This window comes from Coturnix japonica, chromosome 18 (genome assembly GCF_001577835.2).
Source record: "Coturnix japonica isolate 7356 chromosome 18, Coturnix japonica 2.1, whole genome shotgun sequence".
Lineage (NCBI taxonomy): Eukaryota > Metazoa > Chordata > Aves > Galliformes > Phasianidae > Coturnix > Coturnix japonica.
The window spans coordinates 9,501,495-9,521,623 of NC_029533.1; the positions used below are offsets into that span (position 1 = coordinate 9,501,495).

Here is a 20,129-nt window from a genome sequence, read left to right on the forward strand (position 1 = left end):
AAACAACAACAATACAGCTCCTCGTGCAGATAGGCAGCTTGAAGGACTGCTGCAGTCTGTGTGAAAAGCACAGTGAGAAAAGCAGAGAATTGACGCAGTACTGAAACTCATGTCACAGTTGTGCTTGTGATCAATTCACACAAGTGGCATACTGACTGCCCACCTTATTTACTTCTACCTCCTGAGCTATCAACAGATATCAACTTTGGCTGTGCTTGCAGGGTTCACTCCCTGGCTCAGCCTCATCAGTTTCCCCATTTCCACTATCCTCATCCCCACTGTAGTGGAATTCTAGGGTCACAGCCTAAATCAGTGAGTGAGCTACAAGAGTACATGAGTACCTGGAGCAGAAGGGGGAGGTCTGGAACCACCCTGCTTCCATGCAATCTGAGTCTGCGTGGGGTCCCCCCTTCCTCCCGCCCCTTTTCTCCGCTGCAGTTTGACTATACGAACTGGAAGGGTCACATTCTTCAACTTGTCCCTTTCTCCAAGCTGTTACTGGGAGGAGTGAGTTAATTCCTTTTGGTGCCTTTTTCTATAGCACCTATTTCTCAAATAAAGGATCTGTCATTGCCTTCATTTGCCCTTCACCCACTTTCAAACTCTGAACATACAGCAATAAAATCTAATCCTGCCTTCCCCACTGTTGCAGCCCTAAGGGTAAGCTGGAATTGAGGTCCCTAAGCCATGCCAGATAGCAGGTTAGTGACATCCTTCCCCCAAAACTGATTGCCACCTGAACCTTCTATACAGCTAAACTGGCCCATGACAGCTGGGTAACCAAGACGGAGAGCAGGCATGTTCTGCCAGGTGGGAAGAGGTGACTCACTGGCCCTTAGCATAGGGTTGGAATCCGACTAATAGTGTTTTATCAGTCCTCCCTGGTTGCTAATTGAACAAATTTCATTCAACAGACTCACTAGTGGGAGACAAGCCACATAAGTTCAGGTTGTTCCCCATCCACTTGTTTCACATTATTCCAGATTGTTCCAGAGGAGTTCTGGCCCATTCTGGACAGTTGTGGGTTGTTCTGGAAGGTTCCAGAGCATTCCAGAGGCTCCCAGCCAGTTCTGGAGGATTGCAGGCACTTCCAGACGGTTCTGGGTGGCCCTACAGCAACTGTGATGCCCACGATAATGAGGTGGAAGGAGGCGCATTTTTATCTTTTTTTCTCACCATCTGAGTTTATTGAAATTCAGCTACATTTCCGAGGTTATTAGTTAGCGATGTCCCAGTCTTTAACGACCCATCATCTTTCCCAGCTGTTTTTCTGCTCATTTCACGTACAGCTCCATGAACACCGACGGCGACCGGCTGCCCCGCCCCGCCGGGCTCCTGCTCCCGGCTCCCTGCGCCCTCCGAGCCGCCAGGGGGCGCGCGAGGCTCTCATAGCGCTCCGCCGGCGCTGGGGCGTCCCGTGTTGAGCGGCGATGGAGTCGGGCTGTTCGCGGCACCCGAGGTGAAGGGCAGGGAGGGTGGGAGACTTAAAAGGGCGGCTCTGACGGCTGAGGTGGAGATGGGAGCGGTGAAGTTGATGGTTTAGTGGCAGCGGTTGTGCTTGGTTTGGCGCTGCTGTGCTCTTACCGCTTCCCTCCTTCCCTGCAGGCGGAATAGGGCCCCTCGGCGCTCCTGCGGGCAGAAGGAGCTGGTGCCCGACGGCTCAGCCGAGCAGGCCGAGCGGCTGCGGGTGTGTTTGGAGGAGCAGCGGCAGCAGCTGGCTGAGGAGCGTGTGGAACGGCCGTAAGTGTCTGCGCCCAGAGCTTGGGTCCCAGCGGCAGTGGGGGCGTAGCCGGCTTGGATGGGCCCGCACAGCCCCTTGGTGCGGCCGGGTGGGCCTGCAGGCTGCGTGCTGGTGGTGCTGCAGTGCAGGCATCGCTCGGAGCTCCTTATGCTGCATCAGTTCTGGTGGTTTCTGCTGTACTCTGGAAATCGTGGTTTCTTGGGAGCTTTCCTCAGCTGTTTGTCGCTTCTCCACCAGTTGTGTGCTAACAGTTTTCCTGTTATTGCTAAGTGGTAGAAGCCCTTTGCATAAAGATGCACAGGCTTTCAGGGTGGTGGCTTTCAGGCAAGGCGGAGTGCGTTGTTGCCTTCCACTGCATATCTGTAAACATGTGTCTGGAGCAGCAATGGAGGCTCTCAGAATGGAAGGGAGGTTGGAAAGGTTAAGGTTCCTTTCATATAACAGCCATTGACACAGGGAAATTGAGGTACTAAGCATATAGTTGTATCTCCAGCAGCATGCTGCAGTATGGACTGACATTTGGGTGATGCCTGGAGGTGCTCTTAACTAGCGTGTGATGATAAAAATCCTCACCTGGTACTGCTGGATGCAGAGAATAGCAGCTTTCTCAGGCTTTACATTGTAAAAGTACTGCCTGAAGGTTTGCTGTTGTTTAACCTTGTTAAATTGCTAGAATAGGAGTTAATCATGGCTGATTGTAAAACATGCTGGTAACAAAGAAACCCTAATTTTTAACCTTCTCAGGGGGAATCTGGTGAAAGCCGTGTGGAAGCCAGAACAGGGCATTGTGGAGCTGGAGTCCCCTGCGGTGAGTCTGCTGCAGAGTGTACTCAGTACCATCATCTCCTGCTGGCAACTCCTTGTTTTGCTTCTTGAAATGGGAGAGAGCCTGGTTGTCAGCAGTGAACAGCCATAATCCATCACAGGTTTGTGCTTCTGTTGCAGGGGAAGTTCTGGCACACTATGGGATTCTCACAGTGTGGCAAACAGTGTCTACTGCCTGAGGAGGCTCTGTACTTGCTGGAGTGTGTAAGTAGGCTACCTACACATGGATGGGAGCACTGGGCTTTTCATGAATGACTGAGGGAGCTGTAGTAGCTGGATGTTTACCTCCCTTTTGATTCACGTCTAAAGTCAATTGACGTGTGTTGGTTGTTGCTGCAAACTGAGCAGTTGATAAATGACTGATTCCCAAGGTGTTGTCTCTTAGCCTGTTTGCTGATGGCATTGTTGGTTTCCAGGCCATGGGTTTATCTGTTGCATTCGAAAGCAGTCTTTGTGCTGTTGATAGGATGTGTCAATTGAACCAGTAGCCAATTTATCCAACTGGTATTGTCTTTATCCCACTATATATCAGATGTGATGGTAGATATTGGAAAAGTGTCTGGATTATTTGTGTTACTGTTAGTAAAGTAGTAATAACTCTGGGTTTTCTCTTCACAGACAGTTGTTACCAGTGGCATAGGTGCACCAATCTAAAGGGGAGCTTTTTTGCCTTTAATTAGATTCATGGGTATCTAGTAATATTAAGTCTTTATTGCAGTAGCTGGATATTCTTTGCCTTTTGCAGTTCGACAATAGATTTTAAAAAACAAACAAACAAACAAAAAAACCCCTCAGTAATACTTAATCATTTGTTAAGTACAGAGCCCATCCCCAGAAGCAGAGAAGACCATCTGTGTGTTTTTTGTTTGCTTGTTTTTGGAAAAAGAGGTATAGCCTCTGGAGATTAATTGCTATTGCCTGGTGAAATTTATCTCTGGGTCTGAGGCTGTAAATGTTTAAGGAGCCACCAGCTGGTAGTATCTGAAGATGCCTTCAGTTCCCCTTTCTCAGCTCTCTCCATGTTGCTAGTACTAAATGTTTTGTGGCTGTGCTGTGTACTAGATTACTGAGATGATCAAAATTAAAGGGAATTATCTCCCAAAACAATTATATTTCAACAGTTGAGCAGATGCAGTAGTATTAAGGGGTAGTGCTGGGACAGAAGCTGGCAGCTTTGGATAAAAACATCTTACCTCACTGCTAAAACCATAGTGTTGAGGAGGGACTGTATGTAGGAATCCAGGAAGTGCTTGAAAAGGCAAGGATGGTGCTGGGTCCAGCTATTGGGACCCACTGACAAGATGCTGTTATGACCTTGCATAGATTTGTTCCCTGTGATCCTCTAAACATCAGTCTTTATCTCCGCAGGGCTCTCTTCAGCTCTTTTACAAAGACATGATTATGTCAGTCCAGGAAGCCTATGAAATTCTGCTGTCCCAGGAGGTGATGAACCTGCTACGTTACCAGGTGTGTTGGGAGCTTCAGCAGAGGATGAAAGCAGGAAGCCAAGCCCAGCCTTTGCAACATGACCTTTCCCAGGGACAGGGTAGACAGGAAGGGAAGTAGAGTTGTTCTGAGTTTCCCTACTACCACCACCCCCACTTATCTTTTTCTAGATAATTATTCCCTATTTCCCTATCTTTGCTCTAGCTCCTAACATTAGAGTTTTTTTCCTCTGCCCATGCAGTACAGTGTTTATAAAATTGCAGCAGAACTGAGGAAGATTCTTTGGTGTTGGGGCAGACACTTAACCTTCTTGTTTTCCTTCACTCCAAGGTGTTCAGCCACTTGAAGCAACTGGGCTATATTGTACTGAGATTCAGCCCCAGGTAATCAGCTCTTTCCATGTTGCTTTCTCCTCTCTGAAGACCTTGAGCAGCCTTGTGCCTACCCTGTGGCACTCATGGAACAGCAGAGGACTTTAACCCTGTGTTGTGTGTCTTGGGAGGATTAAAGGCTAAAAGTGGCACACTGCCCTTTCTGACTCTTTCCTCATGTGGAGGTTACTGCTAATATGAAGTGCGATGTGAATTTAGGATGGCTTCAGTCATTCTTGTGGGTTTCTTTTTCCTGGAAGAAAAGTTTGTTGCTGCTGTTTTTTGGGGATTGAGCAGAAGAATATTTTCTCTAACCTGCCATGCTCTCAATCTCTGTTGGTGTCTCCTTGCAGCACTGTCCCGTCTCCTTATGAGAGACAACTAAACCTGGAAAGCCATTGCAAGAGCTCTGGGAAACACCATCACAAAAAGAGGAGGAGTTCCAGCCCTGGGTAAGGATTTGTCCCAGAGCTGCCATCCATGCTCTCCCAGGCCCTGCTGGCTTAGGATCAGCTGCTTTGTGTGGTGATATTCCTAAGCACTGCGGTGCTATTTGCGAACCTTTTGTAGTACACTCTTGTGTCACATTTGTATGTCTTCCACTAAGCTTCCCAAATGGAGTGATGTCAAAATGGAAGTGAAGATCAGTGCAGAAGAAATGTGGCAGATGTTTTCTCTCCCTCTTTTTCAGAAGGAGCAGACACAACATTGTCCATTTTGCACTTTTTAACACTGCCTTGATGAAGTTTGCATGTTATGAATGCACAGCAAAGGGCATAGTTGGGTTGTGATCCTTGTATATAGCTCTAGAATTTGTCAAAAATGCAAGCAGAAGCTAACAAACATGACGACTAATTTTGCTATTATAATCATGAAAGTTTCCAGTAGGTGGCGTCATCTTTTAAAAATGTAGGGAGGAAGACGCTGATCTGCTGGTTCCTTCCTGTTACTAAATAAATAGATGCCCAAGGAGCTGTGAAGTTTTTGGAGCTGGGAGATAAAAATGTTTGTTTCAGAGCTGTTCCATCTTTTCTGTAGTCCGGGGACTGGTGCTAGGCACCAGTAAGAGATACTGGCAGGAAGGTTTGTGCCTTGTAGTGCTGATATCTGAGGCCTGCTCAGTTCAACTGATGTCCATAGCATTTGCGTGGAAGTGTGTGGCTCAGCATCCAGGATGTTTGGAGGCTGCAGGGTGGGTTGAGACCATGTGTACAAATCAAGACTGAGATTCTGTTGAATGTTGAAGTCAAACCCCTTGTAGGGCTGCTGAGATTATTCTACTTTTGGCATTCTCTGTTTGGTTTTGGCCTGTTTGATTGTGGTTTTTTTTTTTTTTTTTCTTCTTCTCTTAAGCATATGCCTTCCTTCCACACATGAGGTTGTAGTCAGGGGTTTGCTAGACCTGTCTGGAAGGTCCTGACACCCTTGCCATCCTTCCTTCAGACACGGCAGATAGCGTTCTTGCTATTCCATTGTAGAAAGCAGGATTTAAAGGGAATCATATATCACCACTAACCCTTTCTGGTTTTTATGTTGCTGTTTCTGTCTTCAGATCATGTGAGAAGAAACATAAGGTATCTGAGGACCTTCCAAAAGCTGAAGGGACCCGTGAAAAAGGTAGAGATGACTGTGGAGAATTCAGCTGTGTTCCCTTGGATGAGAAGCCATTGTCAGAGCAGCTGAAGGAATTGGATACTGACAATGGAGAGGAGCAGTCTGTCACATCAAACTCAGTTCCTCTTGATGCAGGACGAAAGAACATCCCAAGCTCCTCCTGGAGTCTGGTAGCTGGAGACCAGAAGGCAAGCAGCACTGGAACCCGTGTGCCACGCTGGGATTTTACCACAATCTTCTTGCCAAATGTGGCCCCAGATCAGCCATGTATACATCTGCCCTCACCTGACAGCAAGCTTCTGCCAGAAAATGTGCCAGGGAGGGAAGTTGATGCAGCATCCTGGTGCAGACGCATCAATCAAAAACAGGAGAAGCTGTCACAGAAGGAAAGGGAGCAGCAGGAAAAGGGAAGCAAGTACAAAAGCAGTATCAATGCTGACAGGGAGGTCAGGTGCTGCATCAATTGGCAGGAATACAAAGCTCTCTTGAGATGGAGGAGCCAACAGAAAGTTTGGATACGACCACCACATCTGTGGGACCAAGCTGTCACACCACTTCTGCAGCCAGAGGAAGCTACCTCATTAGGTAGGGGCTATGAGAGACTACCAAGGGCATGGATACTCTCACCCTGCACCAGCTCTGTGAAAGGCTCATTTATGCAGCAGCAAAAGGGATGACCTGGAGACGTAATATCAGTTTAGGGGTGTAGTGTCTTGAGAAGAAAAATCTCATTTTGAAGGACTAGGCAAAGTAGGCACAGATGAGCTGAGCATGGGTAGGGGAGAGGGAAGAAAGCTTGTTTTCTTGCCTTTCTGTCTCTTTCTGTAATTCTCTAGAGCCCACTCAAATGCCAGGATGACAGGGCCTTGGGAGGTCTTCTAATCCATTCTCCATATCTTGCTGTATTTCAGTCCTTTGTGCTAGGCTATTAGGCAGTCAGGGCCAGCAAATTGCAAAGCACTTGCAGGATGTTCAGGGCTGCATGCTGGGAGAAGATGAGGAAGTCTTTTGAAGTATCCCGTGGTGACTCTGGTGACAGTGCTGCCAGCTATTGTTGGAGGAGGAAGACTTTTGTGAGTGGGTGGCGGTGGAGTGCTTGGATTGCCCTGGGACAGATGTAGCTGGTCTGATTCGTTCCTGTTCTTCCTCCTTCCAGCTGCAGTCCGCCAACAGATCAGTGTGCTGCAGCCCTCCCACATACTGGATGGAGCCTCCTGGTTAGTAGCCAGCCAGCTCATAGCTGGTAAGGTGTGTGGCTGGGCTGTCTTGTGACTGTCCCTGCTTGTGAGGTCTGTGAGATGCTCGCAGCAGCAGCTTAGGAGCTATCTGGGATTCTGTTGCATCTGTAGTGAGTGGCTGGCATTTCTATGGACAGGGCTGCAGTAACAGAGGTAGGGCATTTCATGCTGCGGTTGTTCTTGTTTTACTGTTCCCTTTTTGCATGCCAGCCAGGTGATCTCAAGAGGTTTGGTTGGGTTTTACCTGTAACTTATCTATGGAATGTGTTGCCATGCCTGTTGCAAGAGTGGTAAAGCCTAGGCCCTGGGATTTCTGGTTCTGCTCCTGCCTCAAAGAGTTGATTGGTTGTGTCTTGTCTTAGTAGGATGAAGCAGTGCTTTGCTTCTGTATCTGCTTATGGTACCTTTTGCAAGGGATTGCAATGAGAGGCAAGTGGCAGCTTGCTCTGATCTGATTACAGAAAGTGGAAGATCTAGAAAGTAACTATAACAGCCCCAGGTTCAGTCCCTTGAGAAGAGAAGCCTTTCAAAGGGCTCAAACTAGCTACGCTTCTAGAGCTTTTGTTTGTTCTTTTATCTGCAGCCTGTCTACCCTGCAGTGCTTCAGATCCTTAGGTATGTGCGTATTTTCCCTCTCCTGTAGGCTACAAGAGGACTTGGAGAGTATCAAGATAGACTTCAACGTATATCAAGCAGATGCTGTGGCCAAGTTTAAGAAGACAAATCCTGGGAAGCCATATGTCAGGATGTGTGTTCAAAGGTATCTGTGGGTCTTATGCTGTGATTTGAAGTTTGCAGTAAGTCCTAATGATCTGTGAATAACCCAGGATCTTGTGAGCTTTACAGTTCATCAAAATGCCTCCCTTAGGAAGATGGTCCTACCCAAGTTTGTTGATTGTTTTTTAGTGCAGTTCTTGCACTCAACCAACCCACTGTACTTGGTCATCTATTTGTTACTTTCTCTGTTACTGGAGTCAGGAATAAGAAGCCACAGTTATGTAAGTAGTGTGTGTGAAACTTGCATAGAGCTAGATCAGTTTTCTAAGGAAGCTGAATCTTCGCTGCTGTTCCTTGTGGCTTTCTGCAGCAATGCACTTCGCCAGAGCTTGTGGCAAACTCATGGCTATGAGATTAATATTTTAGTCTGCCAAATGTAACTTTAAAATCAATACAGACAGAAGATAGGTGTTTCCCTTTCTTGCTGGATACAGAATGTACTACTTAAATTCTGTAGGTAAGTACAAAGTTATGTCCCCAGCCTAATACCCTAATTTTGGCATATTAAAACTGTCTCTCTTCCACTCTGCAGCTGTAGTAAACAGAGGAAGGAAGGCAGTAGTGCAGTTTGACAAAAGACTGTCATTGGCAAGTGGGATGATCCTTGCTGCATAAACACTTCCATCCATGAGCAAACTACAGAATTAAAAGGAGGGAAAAACGAGTCAGGTGTTGATTTGAGTAGCATAAAGATCTTCCAAGCACAAAGGTGTTAAGATTGCATTGGGTTGGCAACTTGTCAGCAGCCCTGTGAGCTGCATCTTATAGGCACAGCGTGGAGAACTGTGCAGATGCTTTTGTTTTTGGCAAAGTATTTGACAGCTTCCAGTTCCTGACTTACAACATGCTTTTTGGAGATTGGCAGCTTCCTGCTTGGTTTGAAAAGGATGGAGAGGTTTACTAACAACTCCTAAGACCACATGGAGCTGTTTTTTGCTGACCAGGACAAATTTGTTTATATATTCTTGCTATGAGAGCAATGGGCTGTTTTTCTCTCTGCAGCTTTGATGAGCAGATCCCATCCCTTCGGGCTTTGAAGCAGGTTACGTATCAGAGTGGGGATGTTCCAGTGGTCTTTGCTCTAGTGGACCATGGAGAAATTGCCTTCTACTCACTAAAGGAATTCAAGCTGCCAGATGATGTTAATTACTGAAGTTCAAGACATTTACTTAAATGATGTGGGGTGAAGGAAGGATTCACTCAGGATTTGCTTTCTTGATTAATGGAATATTACAAAAAATAGAGCCTGTGGTAACCAGGTAGAACTTTGGATGGCGTTGTTAGAGGTTTCACCCAAAAGGGAGATGGCTCATGCATGACAGCAAAATGTACTGAAAACGGTGGCCTAGTTGGGCGTATCTGGACTGGAGAATGCACTGCTTTGTTCTTGAATGTATTGGTTTTCCAGCTTTCTCATCTTCTGGACCACTAGTTTACCTTTCCTGTGTCATGACTGATCTGTGGACCATTAAAAAAGCACTCTACTGCTGTAAAACCCTTGTCATATTCTAGGAACCACCATACTAGGCCAGCTGAAGTCACTGACATCAGCCAAGGGCAGAAGAAGCTGATCAGATCTGTGATGGTGTCCTGAGCCTGTCATTCAGCTGCTCCAACAGATTAGAATCTTACCCAGTAGTTGAAAATGAAACGGACATAAAACTCAGCCACCCTGATAAAAGGTGCTTCCTGAGCCTTCCAGGCCTGTGACTGTTGTGCTCCAAACCAAGGATGTCATTGCTTTCAAGGCCTTATCGTGTGAGCCTTCCCCCATCATATCCAGGTACCAAATCTGTGTTAGCCTCTATGCAAAAGCATCAGTGTAGGTGCCATAAAGTCTGTTCAGTGGGTACTGAGCTCAGCCGTGTTCAGTATCTAGGTTCTTTAGAAGTGTAATAGCAGCTGTTCTATAGATGTATCTTACATGATATTTTTTTAGTTCCTTTTGGAGGTGGGGAGAAGTTTAAGCAATAAAGAACCTTTTCCAACAGTGCAAGTTTCTCAGTCTGATTCTTAGCTTCCCCCAAAATATTTGTGAGTTACACAGAGAGACACTTTGGGGAAACTGCTGGGCCCCTAGTAGCAGCATTGGGTGAATGCCTGCTCACAGTCCTGTAACCATGTGTCTGTGTAACTCACATGCCTGTGTTTGGATCCTACTTCCTTGTTCCTAGGAGGGCAGTGTTACTCAGAGCCTGGAGGAGCCTGCTTCCCCGTGCAGTTCCTGTTGGCACACAGCACCTTGTGATCTTTCTCCTGCGTAGCCAGAAGTATTGTAGCCCAAAGTGGCAGCAGTCTGCTGCAAGCACTGTGCTTGTTCCTGTATCATTCACATACTCATGTTACCAGATGCTGGAATTCAGCAGGACTTTGCTAAGGTAAGGGTATGACAGTTCATCCTACACAAACTCCTCCTCTTCTCTGCCTGGAGCCTGTGCCTTTGCTTTGGTTGTCCTCCTTAGAAGCTGGGGCTGTTGGCAGTTCCAGTCTGTGCCTTCAGCATTCACCCAGACTGTTTTGCAGATTAAAGGCAGTGGGAAGAGAATTTCTAAGAACAGACAGAGAAGAGTTCCAGTCTGACCTATAGGGCTCTTGTTCGTCCTGGAATTAGGTTAAACTCATTCATGTGGATTTCAGTCAGTCTCATCCTGTTATGCCGGAGTGGAATTGCATTGAGGTACTTTACAAGAGCCACTTAGTGAGTTTCACTAGGGAGAGACTGCCTGATTCAGCACAAAACAATACAACTTAATAATCACTGCAGGGAGGATTGAGAAACTGTCTGCCTTGCTCAGCACCACAACATCTGGCAGTGCCTTTGCTGGGTTGGGATTATGATGCAGACTGATACCACTGCTTTATTTTGGATTGACAGGATGTTGCAAGGTGATAATGGAAGCAAGTAGTTTAATTTAAAACCTTCACCTTTGGAAGCTGGGTTGAAATAGTGACTGTGGGCCCTTATCAAACTTTTCACGGATGCGGACTTCCCAGTGCTACTGCAACACGAGACAGTCAGCAGCAGAGCTGCGTAACAAGACAGCAGCAGTTCTGCTGCCCTATCTGGCTAAGGCTTCGAATTCCTGTTCGGTCTTCCCATCCCTTTCATTTTTGCAGCTCATTGTGGCTTGGAGTCTTCCCTGGCTTTGTGCTGTGTCGCCGCCCCGTGCAGAGCTGGCTGATAAACCGAGCAGAGAGAAGAGGGGCCGCACGCAGCGCGAGAACCGGCCGTCCCGACCCTGACCAGCTCCTCGCCGCACACGCGTCCTCCCCGACCTGAGCCCACGGGAGGCGCCGCTCGTGAACGGCGGCGGCTGTAGCAGCTGCTTTGCGATTGGCTGGAGGCGGGCCGAGAATGAATGAGCTACGGCCGAGAATGAATGAGCTACGGCCGAGAATGAATGAGCTGCGCCCGCGGCGGATGGAAGAGGGAAGAGGCCGCAGGTCCGAGGAGCGGCGGGCGGAGCTGCCCTGGGGGGCGGAGCTGACGGGCGGAGCTGCCCTGGGGGGCGGAGCTGACGGGCGGAGCTCCGCCCCGGGAGCGCTATTGGCATCGAGGCCCCGCCCCGCCGCGCCCCTCCCAGCGGTGCCCAGCGAGGCCGCCGCCGCGCGGAGGAGGGGGAGCGAGCGCGGAGCGAAGCGAGGCCAGGGCGGCTCGGTCCGGCCCGGCCCAGGTTCCCCCCCCGCAGGTGAGCGCGGCGGATGGGCTGCCGTGACCGGGCTGCGGGTCTCCGCGAGGGGTCCGAATGCGGGAGGGGTCTCTCGGAGGGCCGGGCCGGGCCGGGCCGGTAGCCGGGACTGTGCCTACGGCCCCACCCAGGTACCGCGGTGCCCTGCGGGCTTTGATCCGGAACTTTCCCGGCGGGACCGGCAGGTGCTGGGCGTACGCGTCCCCTGCCCTGGGAGTCTGCTCTGCCGAGGGTACGGGCTCGGCACGCCCAGTGCAGTTCAGGCACCGCTGGGTTTGTAGGTTTTTTCAATTCGTTTTGTTTTTTTTTTTCCCCTTGTTTATCGAGTTTGATTTATTGTGTTTACTCTGGACTGAGCGTGCAGCTGGGGAGTGCTGCCAGGGAGTCGGGGAGCTTTACGTTCTGGGATTTTTTTTAGGTACTCCAAACTTCCTGTCCTAGCACTTAGCGTGAGCGGGTTTGGGGCTGAGCAGTTTCTGGTGCCCGGCCCTGCTGGGAAAGCTGTCCCCGGCAGGAGCCACGACCGCCTCACTGCGTGCACCCCTGGGCGGCCCCGTCCCACTGCTGAGACCTGAGCCTCACCTTGCATCGGGAGGGGACGTGGCTGCAGCCCTCTCTTGCTGCACTCTTTCTGCTGCAACTCCTCTGAGGATAAGTAACGAATCAGAATCGTCATGCACGCTTTGGGATGTTCTGTTACTATCTTTCCAACATTATATAGACTGTATTACTCTGTATTTTTGTTTTTTTTTCTCCCTAAAGAGCTTGTTTGGTCAGGGGGCGTGCCGCTTCTAAACAGCGTGGAGCAGGCGAGACTAGAAGGTGAGATGAGTTGTTTGGCTTTGTCTCAGGTTACCTGCAGTTGTTGCAGTGGAACAAAGTGGTTGCTGACATCTTGTCTCTTGGGGGAGAGGCTTAGCCTTGGCTTTGGGGAAAGCTTTGTGTTTTTATACCTGGTGGTGTTCTTTGGAGCAGAGCAGCTGAGGTGGACACAAGGGTCTGTATTTCTGCAGGGGCACAGAGCGTTATGAGGATAACGATGAGAACTTGTCTAGGGTAATGAAAATTGTGCATTGTGGTGTGTTACTTGATAGGAAAGCTGCTTTTTGTGTTCCTCTGAGACTGCTTCAGTCAACTGGAATATCTTTCTGTACCAAGTCCCAGGCGAATCTATGCTCAAAGCAGGCTGCCTACTGCTTTTACCTTTGATTTGGGTAGCTGGGACTTCTGGCAAGCAGAATGCGAAGCTGTGGTGCATTCCAAGGCTTCTCTGTGCATGCTGATGTATTGCTTATAAAGGCAATAAAAAAGTTTGGCTGATGGAGGGGCAGAGGCAAGCTGTACAGCTTGAGGTGTTCCATTCAGTTTGTGGTACAGAAACGGACAAAGAATTCTCAAACATTTTTGTAGGACTGTGCTGAGGAACATTGTTTTTCACTTGGTTTTGTACAGATTGCATTTGCTCCAACTCCTTACTAAAGAAAGCTATTGGAGGAGTTAAATCTGTTCAGATAAACCTGTATCTTCTAGTTGCCTTGTGGTACAATATTGCAATTAGTATGCTGAACTGCGTATGGGGCTGCCGTGGGTATTCTTCCTCAACAATATTTTGACTTGAGAGGTGTCAGAGGATTTAAACTTATGTAAGTAATGTTTATTTCTGTGTAGAAATTCTGTGGAAAAAACAATTTGTCATTGGAAAGTTTCTTCTTGCTAGATCTTCCTGTGTTGCTTTACAAATAACTTTGTGGCTTGCTTTATTGACCCACTATGTTTGGCATGTAAGGTGCTATTCCAAAACTACAAGCCATCTGAATCATGTTTATCAGTAAAAGTAGACAAAGAGATTTGTGTGATGTGCAGCTAGGTTGTTCAGTGCAACATAACTTTGTTCTTCTACAGCAATTTCATGTTGTCGTGCTCCTATGACAAGGAAAACACAATAGGAGCCATAATGACACATGAAACTTGCACAGTTAGTAAATTCTTTGCAGATGGGAGCTCTCTGGGTAACTGAACACAAAGCTGTGAGAGTACATGAAACTTCTCTGATTTGTATGCTTGTTTCTCAGTTATTTTAGAAGGATTCTTGGAGAATCCATCCAATTCTTACTAATGTTCTCTCTGTTTTGGGAGGATGGCTACTTGCACAGTCTGTTCAGTTGCTTATTTAACTCAGGGTTCACAAAAATAAATCCTTTTTGCAGGAGGATCTTTCAGTTTACCTCTCTGCTGCCTGACTGATGTATGCAAGCTGCATCTGATTACTTCCCTGTTTCTATAAATCTGTGAATGCTGGGGTGCTAGCAGTTATCAGCACTTACATTGTGCAAGGGAGGTTTATGTGTGGGTCTCAGATGTAAAAATAATGCTGTCAAAGCATCTTCTTGAAGAAGCCTGATTCTGGGGAGAGGAGAGCATATCTTGTGCTTCTGAGCTTTCTACCAACTCCTTCATTTACCCTATCTATTCTACTTGGCTCGTATTTTATACTTCAATATATGTCTTGCTAGTGTGTCATAGCCAAGCAACATCATAGAGATGAATTTCACAGTGACAGCCCAATTAAATAAATGTTAGGGATTATTTCATTGATTTCAATCTAAAACTCTAAATTTCATAGAAATGAATGTCTGGCAAGTCTAATGGCTTTCTGGAATCAATAAACTCAATATTGCTAATATTTAGATAATGCTGATTTTGTTAATACCAGTGCAACTGGTACTAAGGAATAGCTTTTTCCTGTGTAATTGCTCCAGCCTTTGTTTTGTTACTGTTAACATTTCTAGGGGCAAGGGGGAGGCCTAGATTAAATGTGGCTGTGGTGGTTACTGTTTGCTTGTAGTTCAAACAAAGCTTCTTGATAAGGACTCTTATTTTAGCAGGGCTTATAAAGTATTATCAAATGTGCAGGTAGAACTTCTGTCATTAAGGATATGTAAGCAAGAAAGAGTGGTGGAGGAGGAAAGAACAAAAAGCAGGAGGCCTAAAAGCATGGCGAGATCCAAAAGTAATTGAGATATTTGATTCCTTTTAGAGAAAGCTGTTGGACCTGTTCAAACTGAGTAAAGGTCACCTAGGAGGTTAACAGACAGTAATTTGCAACTCTCTTCCCTGAACAAAATACTTATTACAGGTATGGCTTTACTTGGGTCCATGTCCACCTTCAGTACTGTTTGTGTATGAAAAACTTCTGACCTGGCCTTCCTCATCTTGTAAGACTGGATTAGGTTGCATGATTAGGATTTAGAGTATCAGTTCTCTTACTCTTGTGGGTGGATCTTTCACCGTCATAATAGGATGTGAGCAAAAATTGCAAAAGTCTTCTACAAAAAGTGATTCCCTCACAGCCTTGTTGACTGAGAAAATCCAGTGTTTCAGCAATCTGTGCATGTGCACCAATACACATGGCTACACGCTGAAGCAATGAAGACAAAGCAAAATGTAGATCTCTGCAGTGGGATTGCTAACACATGGTTAGCGAGTAACGGTTACTGCTTTTCCTAGGAAGAGGAAGCATTTTCTTTTGTTGAGTATGGGTCTGCCATGAGACCTGTCACGTGTACTTGCTGTAAATCTCAATGTTTCAAGTGAACTGAGCTAAGCAAAGAAGCCAGAATAAAGTCTGGTTTCCGTGTTAACTGCTCAGCCTGTTATTGGCAACAGGATCATATTGCAGTTTGTGTTAATACTAACCCTAACAACTCTTTTTGCTTTTCTGTGTAAATAGTGAAGAGCATTTGTTTTGTGGCTGAATCTAATTAAATGGGGTGAAGAAGAGTACCTCACCACATTTAGCCAAGCATGCTAACAGAGCTGAACGAGCTCAATATACAGCATGCTTTGAGCTTTGCTGTCAGGTGTCCATGTACTCAATATGAGCAAAATTGGGACTGACTCAGCCTTGGGCTATTGTTGCCTATAAACAGGCTGACCTCAATACTTCTTAGAAGATAATGTTGCATATGATTTCTGGTTAAGAGGCTAATTTTGAAAGCCTGAAGAATTGTTTTCCTGGAAAATAAGAACATGCAGACCTGGCATGGCTTCAGAGGCTACTGGAGAATTCCTGTCCAGCTACTGGTAGGCACAATGGCTACCATATGACGGTAAATGCTGACTGGCAGATAACTGCAGAGCACATGGAACTGGAGTTTTATGTAAGACACCAAGGATGTGTGGGAGAGAAACTGGTCTGCTAATATGTAAATGTGCATCTGGAAGATAAAATTTTACCAACTGTGCAATTTTTTTTTGTTTTTACCAAGATTGGAAGAAGTATTTTTTGTATAAAAAGAAGATTCTTCTCATTGACAAGAGCCTTGTGAATTTCTAGTAATTCCACCTAGACAACCTATGCTACAGTTCACATATTTCTCTTAGCTGTTCCTTCCCAGCCATTGCTCAAAGCTACTTTTCCTTTTATTTCCTCTCATACTGTGACACTCATAGTTCTTTGGTCAGCCATGAATGCCTGGTACAAGCAATGGAAGCTGACTTGTAATGAACACATCATCTTGCCAGGATGACATTTTCTCCAAGTGAGTTACTGTTTTGTTCTATGAACTACTATGCTCCTTAGCCAGTTGAGCAAGTTGTGGGCTGGAGCATGTATGCTAGATCTCTTGCATAAGCAGGTTAAAACAGCATGCTTCTAGATGCAATTAATATTTCAGGATTAAACGTTCTAGCAGAGTGTTAAATACAAAGTAGTGACTCTCAAATTGCGCCTGCTCTTCTTTTTATGTTGCTGCTGACTGTAAGTTTATTTCTGCTGTCACAACTAAGGAGGGAGGTCTCTTTCCTAAAGTCAGAAGCATAATTAGCAGAGTTTCTCTGTAGGTTTGCCTAGTTTAACAGGTCTGGGATATTGATTGACAGTGGAAAAGGGTGCGTCTCTGGCACTTTCCTTGTCTGGCTAAGGGTAAGCTGTGTGTTACACATGGGTGTGATGATTTGCTCTCCTTGCATAGCACAGCAGCTTGTCACTGTGCTGTAGCTTTTGCTAGCTTACAGCAAACACGGTCTTGTGTGACGTCCCTCTTTCTCTCAGGAACATTCGCGTGGTGAAAGTTCTTTACAGAAGACCCATGGTCTGGTACAAACTAAGATTTCAGCTCAGGTAGCTAAATTGTTGTGGGAAGATATACTTCCCAAGTAAATCATGCATTTCTTCCTTTCTTTGAAAGGATTCCCCACTATAGGCATTTCTGTGCACGTTCTTCATTCCAGCTACTGTTAATCACACTGTTCACCAAGACAGATGCCTGGCTAAGAACCACCCTTCTCAGTGCTGAGAGGAGATGACTGTGTGGATTAAGTGATGCTGCTTGTTTCTTAGAGCTGGTATGATCTGGTACTCTGAAGAGCGGACTGCACATCAGTCTCCCCAGTGAGCTCTGGACAGCACTGTACAAGTGGCTGGAGATTTTAGAGAGTGGATAGGCAGGTAAAAAGGCAATGAAGCAACGTGGCTTCTAGCTTGGGGACTTTCTGAAGAGGTTTGGGTAGGGAGTGCTCTGTAATAATTTTTTTCCCTGTATGTTCTTCAGGGTTTATAAGGCTTTGTTAGAAGCCATTTGAAAAATAATTCAAACCATCAGTAGTGGATGGCTGATTTAAGTCATTAGCCATTAGGAATTAATAATTATTGGTAGGCACACAGAGAGCTAGCCACCCTGTTTGCCAGCTTCTGTGCTGATGGGCAAGAAAGCTGGATTCTCTGTTACCCATCCAGCACCTCTGCATGAATTAAGGCCTGAGGCCCTGTGTTGCTCTGGTAGTCCCATCAGTGATTCTGGTCCTTCTCAGCCTCTTGTGACACTACCTTAGTACCCTTGCTCCCTGCCTTGTGTGCATGTATCTTTTCTGACGTGGCGTACTGTAGGATGTCTGTACTCATTTCCCACTGCTTCTAAAATGTTCTGGCTCTCACCATGCATGTGTTAGTTGCGTGCAGAGTAGCTGCTAAATTTCTGTCATTTCCTGCCCAACGAATTAAAGAAATACTGTCTGGAGTGTCTCTGCTTTGTGAAAAGCTGAGCTGTCTGGGCAATGGAACTTGTGAAACTGGAATAGATTGCCTGGAGAGATGGTGGATGCCCCATCCTGGAGATATTCAAGGTCAGGCTAGGCAGGGCTCTGTGATTTACCTGTAGGTGTCCCTTCCAACTCAAACAATTCTATGATTCTATGAAAGAATGTGGGAATGGTGGCCCTACCTACCTAGTAAGTTGTCAGGATGTGACTCAAACTTTCTGGTTGGATCTTCGTGTAGTTTTGAGAGGCAAGGCGGCGAGATGCACCGAAAGGCTTGTGCTTCTAGCTGCGCGTTGGGCTGCAGGTGCAAGATTTCCTTCCCCTGCCCCCATCTGCAGCCGGGAAGTTAGGCTTGATTCTTTACAAAAGCAGGTTAATAATTAATGGAGCCACCCTGCAGGCAGCTCTGTGCCCTTTTTGCCGTACCCATCAAGCGAGCTGAATATGTGATTCTTTTTCTTAGCTCAGTAGCCACAGGGTTACCTGGGGTGAAAACTGATAGTCAATAATGCTGTGAGCCTAGGAGCTGATTTTTAGATAGGGTTTGTCTAAATGTTTAAGCAACTGCAGCAGTTTTGCTTGCCTCTTTAGATGAAGCTCACTGAACTGATCACAAAATGGCAGTGCAAAGTGTTCTGAAATCCCATTGGTTCATCTGTACTTCTTTGTCTCAGGTATGTGAGAATGGCACTGGGCAAGGAAGCCCTGCCACCAGAGATGAAGTTCTGTGGCGCTATCAGGTGTTAGTTACACTATAGCTGTGTTTTCTCATCCTGCTCATGCTGATTTGTGTTAAATGCTGAACCAAAATAACCTGCTTCTGCTTGCTTCTTTTCTCAAGCTGCTTTTGTTTATGTGGCTTTTCTTTGTTTGTTTATTAGGATTTTTGGTGCAAGCGGGGACAATGAGAAGGTTCTTAAGACCTGGACATGATCCAGTAAGAGAGAGGCTCAAGCGTGAACTTTTCCAGTTTAACAAGGTACAGTGCTATCCTTGAACTTGAAGAGATATGTGTACAGAGCCATTGCGCAGTATAAAGGGAAGGAAAAACTACCTGAGTGTGGGTGGAGAAGTTAAATTTAGGATAAATGTTTTCTTCTAGTTTTCTGTACTTTATTTTTTTTCCCTCTGATGGACCTGACTAATTTTCTTTATGTTTATGAGCATCTTCTCAGTTCTGGCTTGTTTTTTTTTTTTTTAAAAAAAAGCAAAATGATGCTGTTTGCAGCTGAGCGACACTTGCTGAAAGAAGAGATCTCTGCTGCAACTTTCCTATTCTCTGAGTGTTCAGCACTTTGTCCTCCTTGTGCTGTGACAGTGTACATTATAACTAGTCTTCGCAGTACCACTATATAAGTAACTGTTTTTCTTAAGGTATACAGGTAAGACACAGTTTGTGATGTGGCTGAAGCCACAGTTCTTTGACTGTGATTATACTTAGGGTTACAAGTGTACCTCTGTTTTTAAGTGCAAATGTAAGTCTTTGGTAGAGATGTGGGACTACCTAAGGCAGCACAGTGCAGTGACCATGAATAATTAAGAATAATTAACTCACCATTTTCTTAGTCTGATTTTGTATCTGGTTTTTTTTATTGTTGTTGTTGTGTTTTTTTTCTCTCTCTCTCTCTTTTTTTTTTTTTTTCCCTTCTCTTTAAGAGGAGGAGCCAGCAATGGCTGTGATGGATATTTAGCACTCTGTGTTTTGAGTCCTGGACAGGAACATAGTGCATTTAACCTTGTAAATGCTCAATATGAATTCATTGCTAGACTAATGGCTGCTTACAAAAACCTCTGTTGAGTATTAGAAATATATTTGTAGGTTTTGAATTTCCAAAGTTTAAATGGAATTTTTCTGAGAACTGTAATGGATGAATGAAGTCAGGCTAGGAAATAATCCCTTTGATTCATTGAAGTGAAAATTTGGAAGTTTGGAGACAAATGTTTTAATATAATCTGGTACTAAAACACATCACTTCCATGTGCATGTCTGGCTAAGTTTTACCTCCCAGAGTCAGACTAATTTGGGTGATGCAAAACAGGACATCTTTGAAAGAGCAAAGCTTTGCAGCAGAAGGAAAATTCCAGATATGTTTGAACTTGGCATCAGAATTTGAGACTATGTTTGATTCTGTCGTTTCTAGGGAGGTGACAACTTTGGAAACTTGTAGTGATTTACTCATCGCAACCTTTTGATTAAAGGCTTTACAAAATGCATTTTGCACTTATAAGCCAAGTAAACTTGTTCTTTTATGACAAGAATTGGAAGGATGGACCAATGCTTTCATATTACCCCACAGAGGCTTTTATGTTATACCTTTTCCTTACATAAAGTTTCCCAAGTCTTGTATCCCCTGTTCTAGTATTTACAGAGATGAAGGATCCTTTAAAC

At 45.7% G+C, this 20,129-nt stretch overlaps 2 protein-coding genes across 9 annotated transcripts in view; both read left to right on the forward strand.

The window, feature by feature from the left end:
* Positions 1 to 1,351: 1,351 nt before the first annotated feature.
* Positions 1,352 to 10,005, forward strand: TSEN54 (tRNA splicing endonuclease subunit 54). 8 transcript variants are annotated; one of them, XM_015880288.2, is made up of 11 exons: positions 1,352 to 1,459; positions 1,606 to 1,740; positions 2,486 to 2,549; positions 2,687 to 2,770; positions 3,935 to 4,033; positions 4,343 to 4,395; positions 4,737 to 4,835; positions 5,936 to 6,582; positions 7,154 to 7,245; positions 7,879 to 7,995; positions 9,015 to 9,127. In XM_015880288.2, exons 1-10 carry the CDS (start codon positions 1,431 to 1,433, stop codon positions 7,948 to 7,950), a joined length of 1,374 nt encoding a protein of 457 aa, XP_015735774.1. In that variant the 5' UTR covers positions 1,352 to 1,430; the 3' UTR covers positions 7,951 to 7,995; positions 9,015 to 9,127. The 8 variants fall into 8 exon arrangements, 6 of the variants coding, with proteins under 6 accessions (XP_015735774.1, XP_015735772.1, XP_015735773.1 ...); XR_001558909.2 differs by having other exon boundaries at positions 1,353 to 1,459; positions 7,154 to 7,240; XM_015880286.2 differs by having other exon boundaries at positions 1,353 to 1,459; positions 7,154 to 7,214; positions 9,015 to 10,005.
* Positions 10,006 to 11,571: 1,566 nt separating this feature from the next.
* LLGL2 (LLGL scribble cell polarity complex component 2) overlaps positions 11,572 to 20,129 on the forward strand; it is a 30,008-nt gene continuing 21,450 nt past the window's right edge. Inside the window, 3 exon segments of the mRNA XM_015880285.2 lie at positions 11,572 to 11,701; positions 12,464 to 12,523; positions 18,622 to 18,719. Of these exon segments, the coding sequence (XP_015735771.1) occupies positions 18,645 to 18,719 (75 nt within the window). The 5' untranslated portion in view covers positions 11,572 to 11,701; positions 12,464 to 12,523; positions 18,622 to 18,644.

Excerpts from the sequence above, each read along its gene's own strand:
- TSEN54 (XM_015880286.2), top strand. The coding sequence starts at position 1,431 with ATGGAGTCGGGCTGTTCGCGGCACCCGAG. Across the intron at positions 2,550-2,686 it reads TGGAGCTGGAGTCCCCTGCG|GGGAAGTTCTGGCACACTAT; the intron begins GTGAGTCTGCTG and ends CTTCTGTTGCAG. Across the intron at positions 7,996-9,014 it reads GTCAGGATGTGTGTTCAAAG|CTTTGATGAGCAGATCCCAT; the intron begins GTATCTGTGGGT and ends TTCTCTCTGCAG.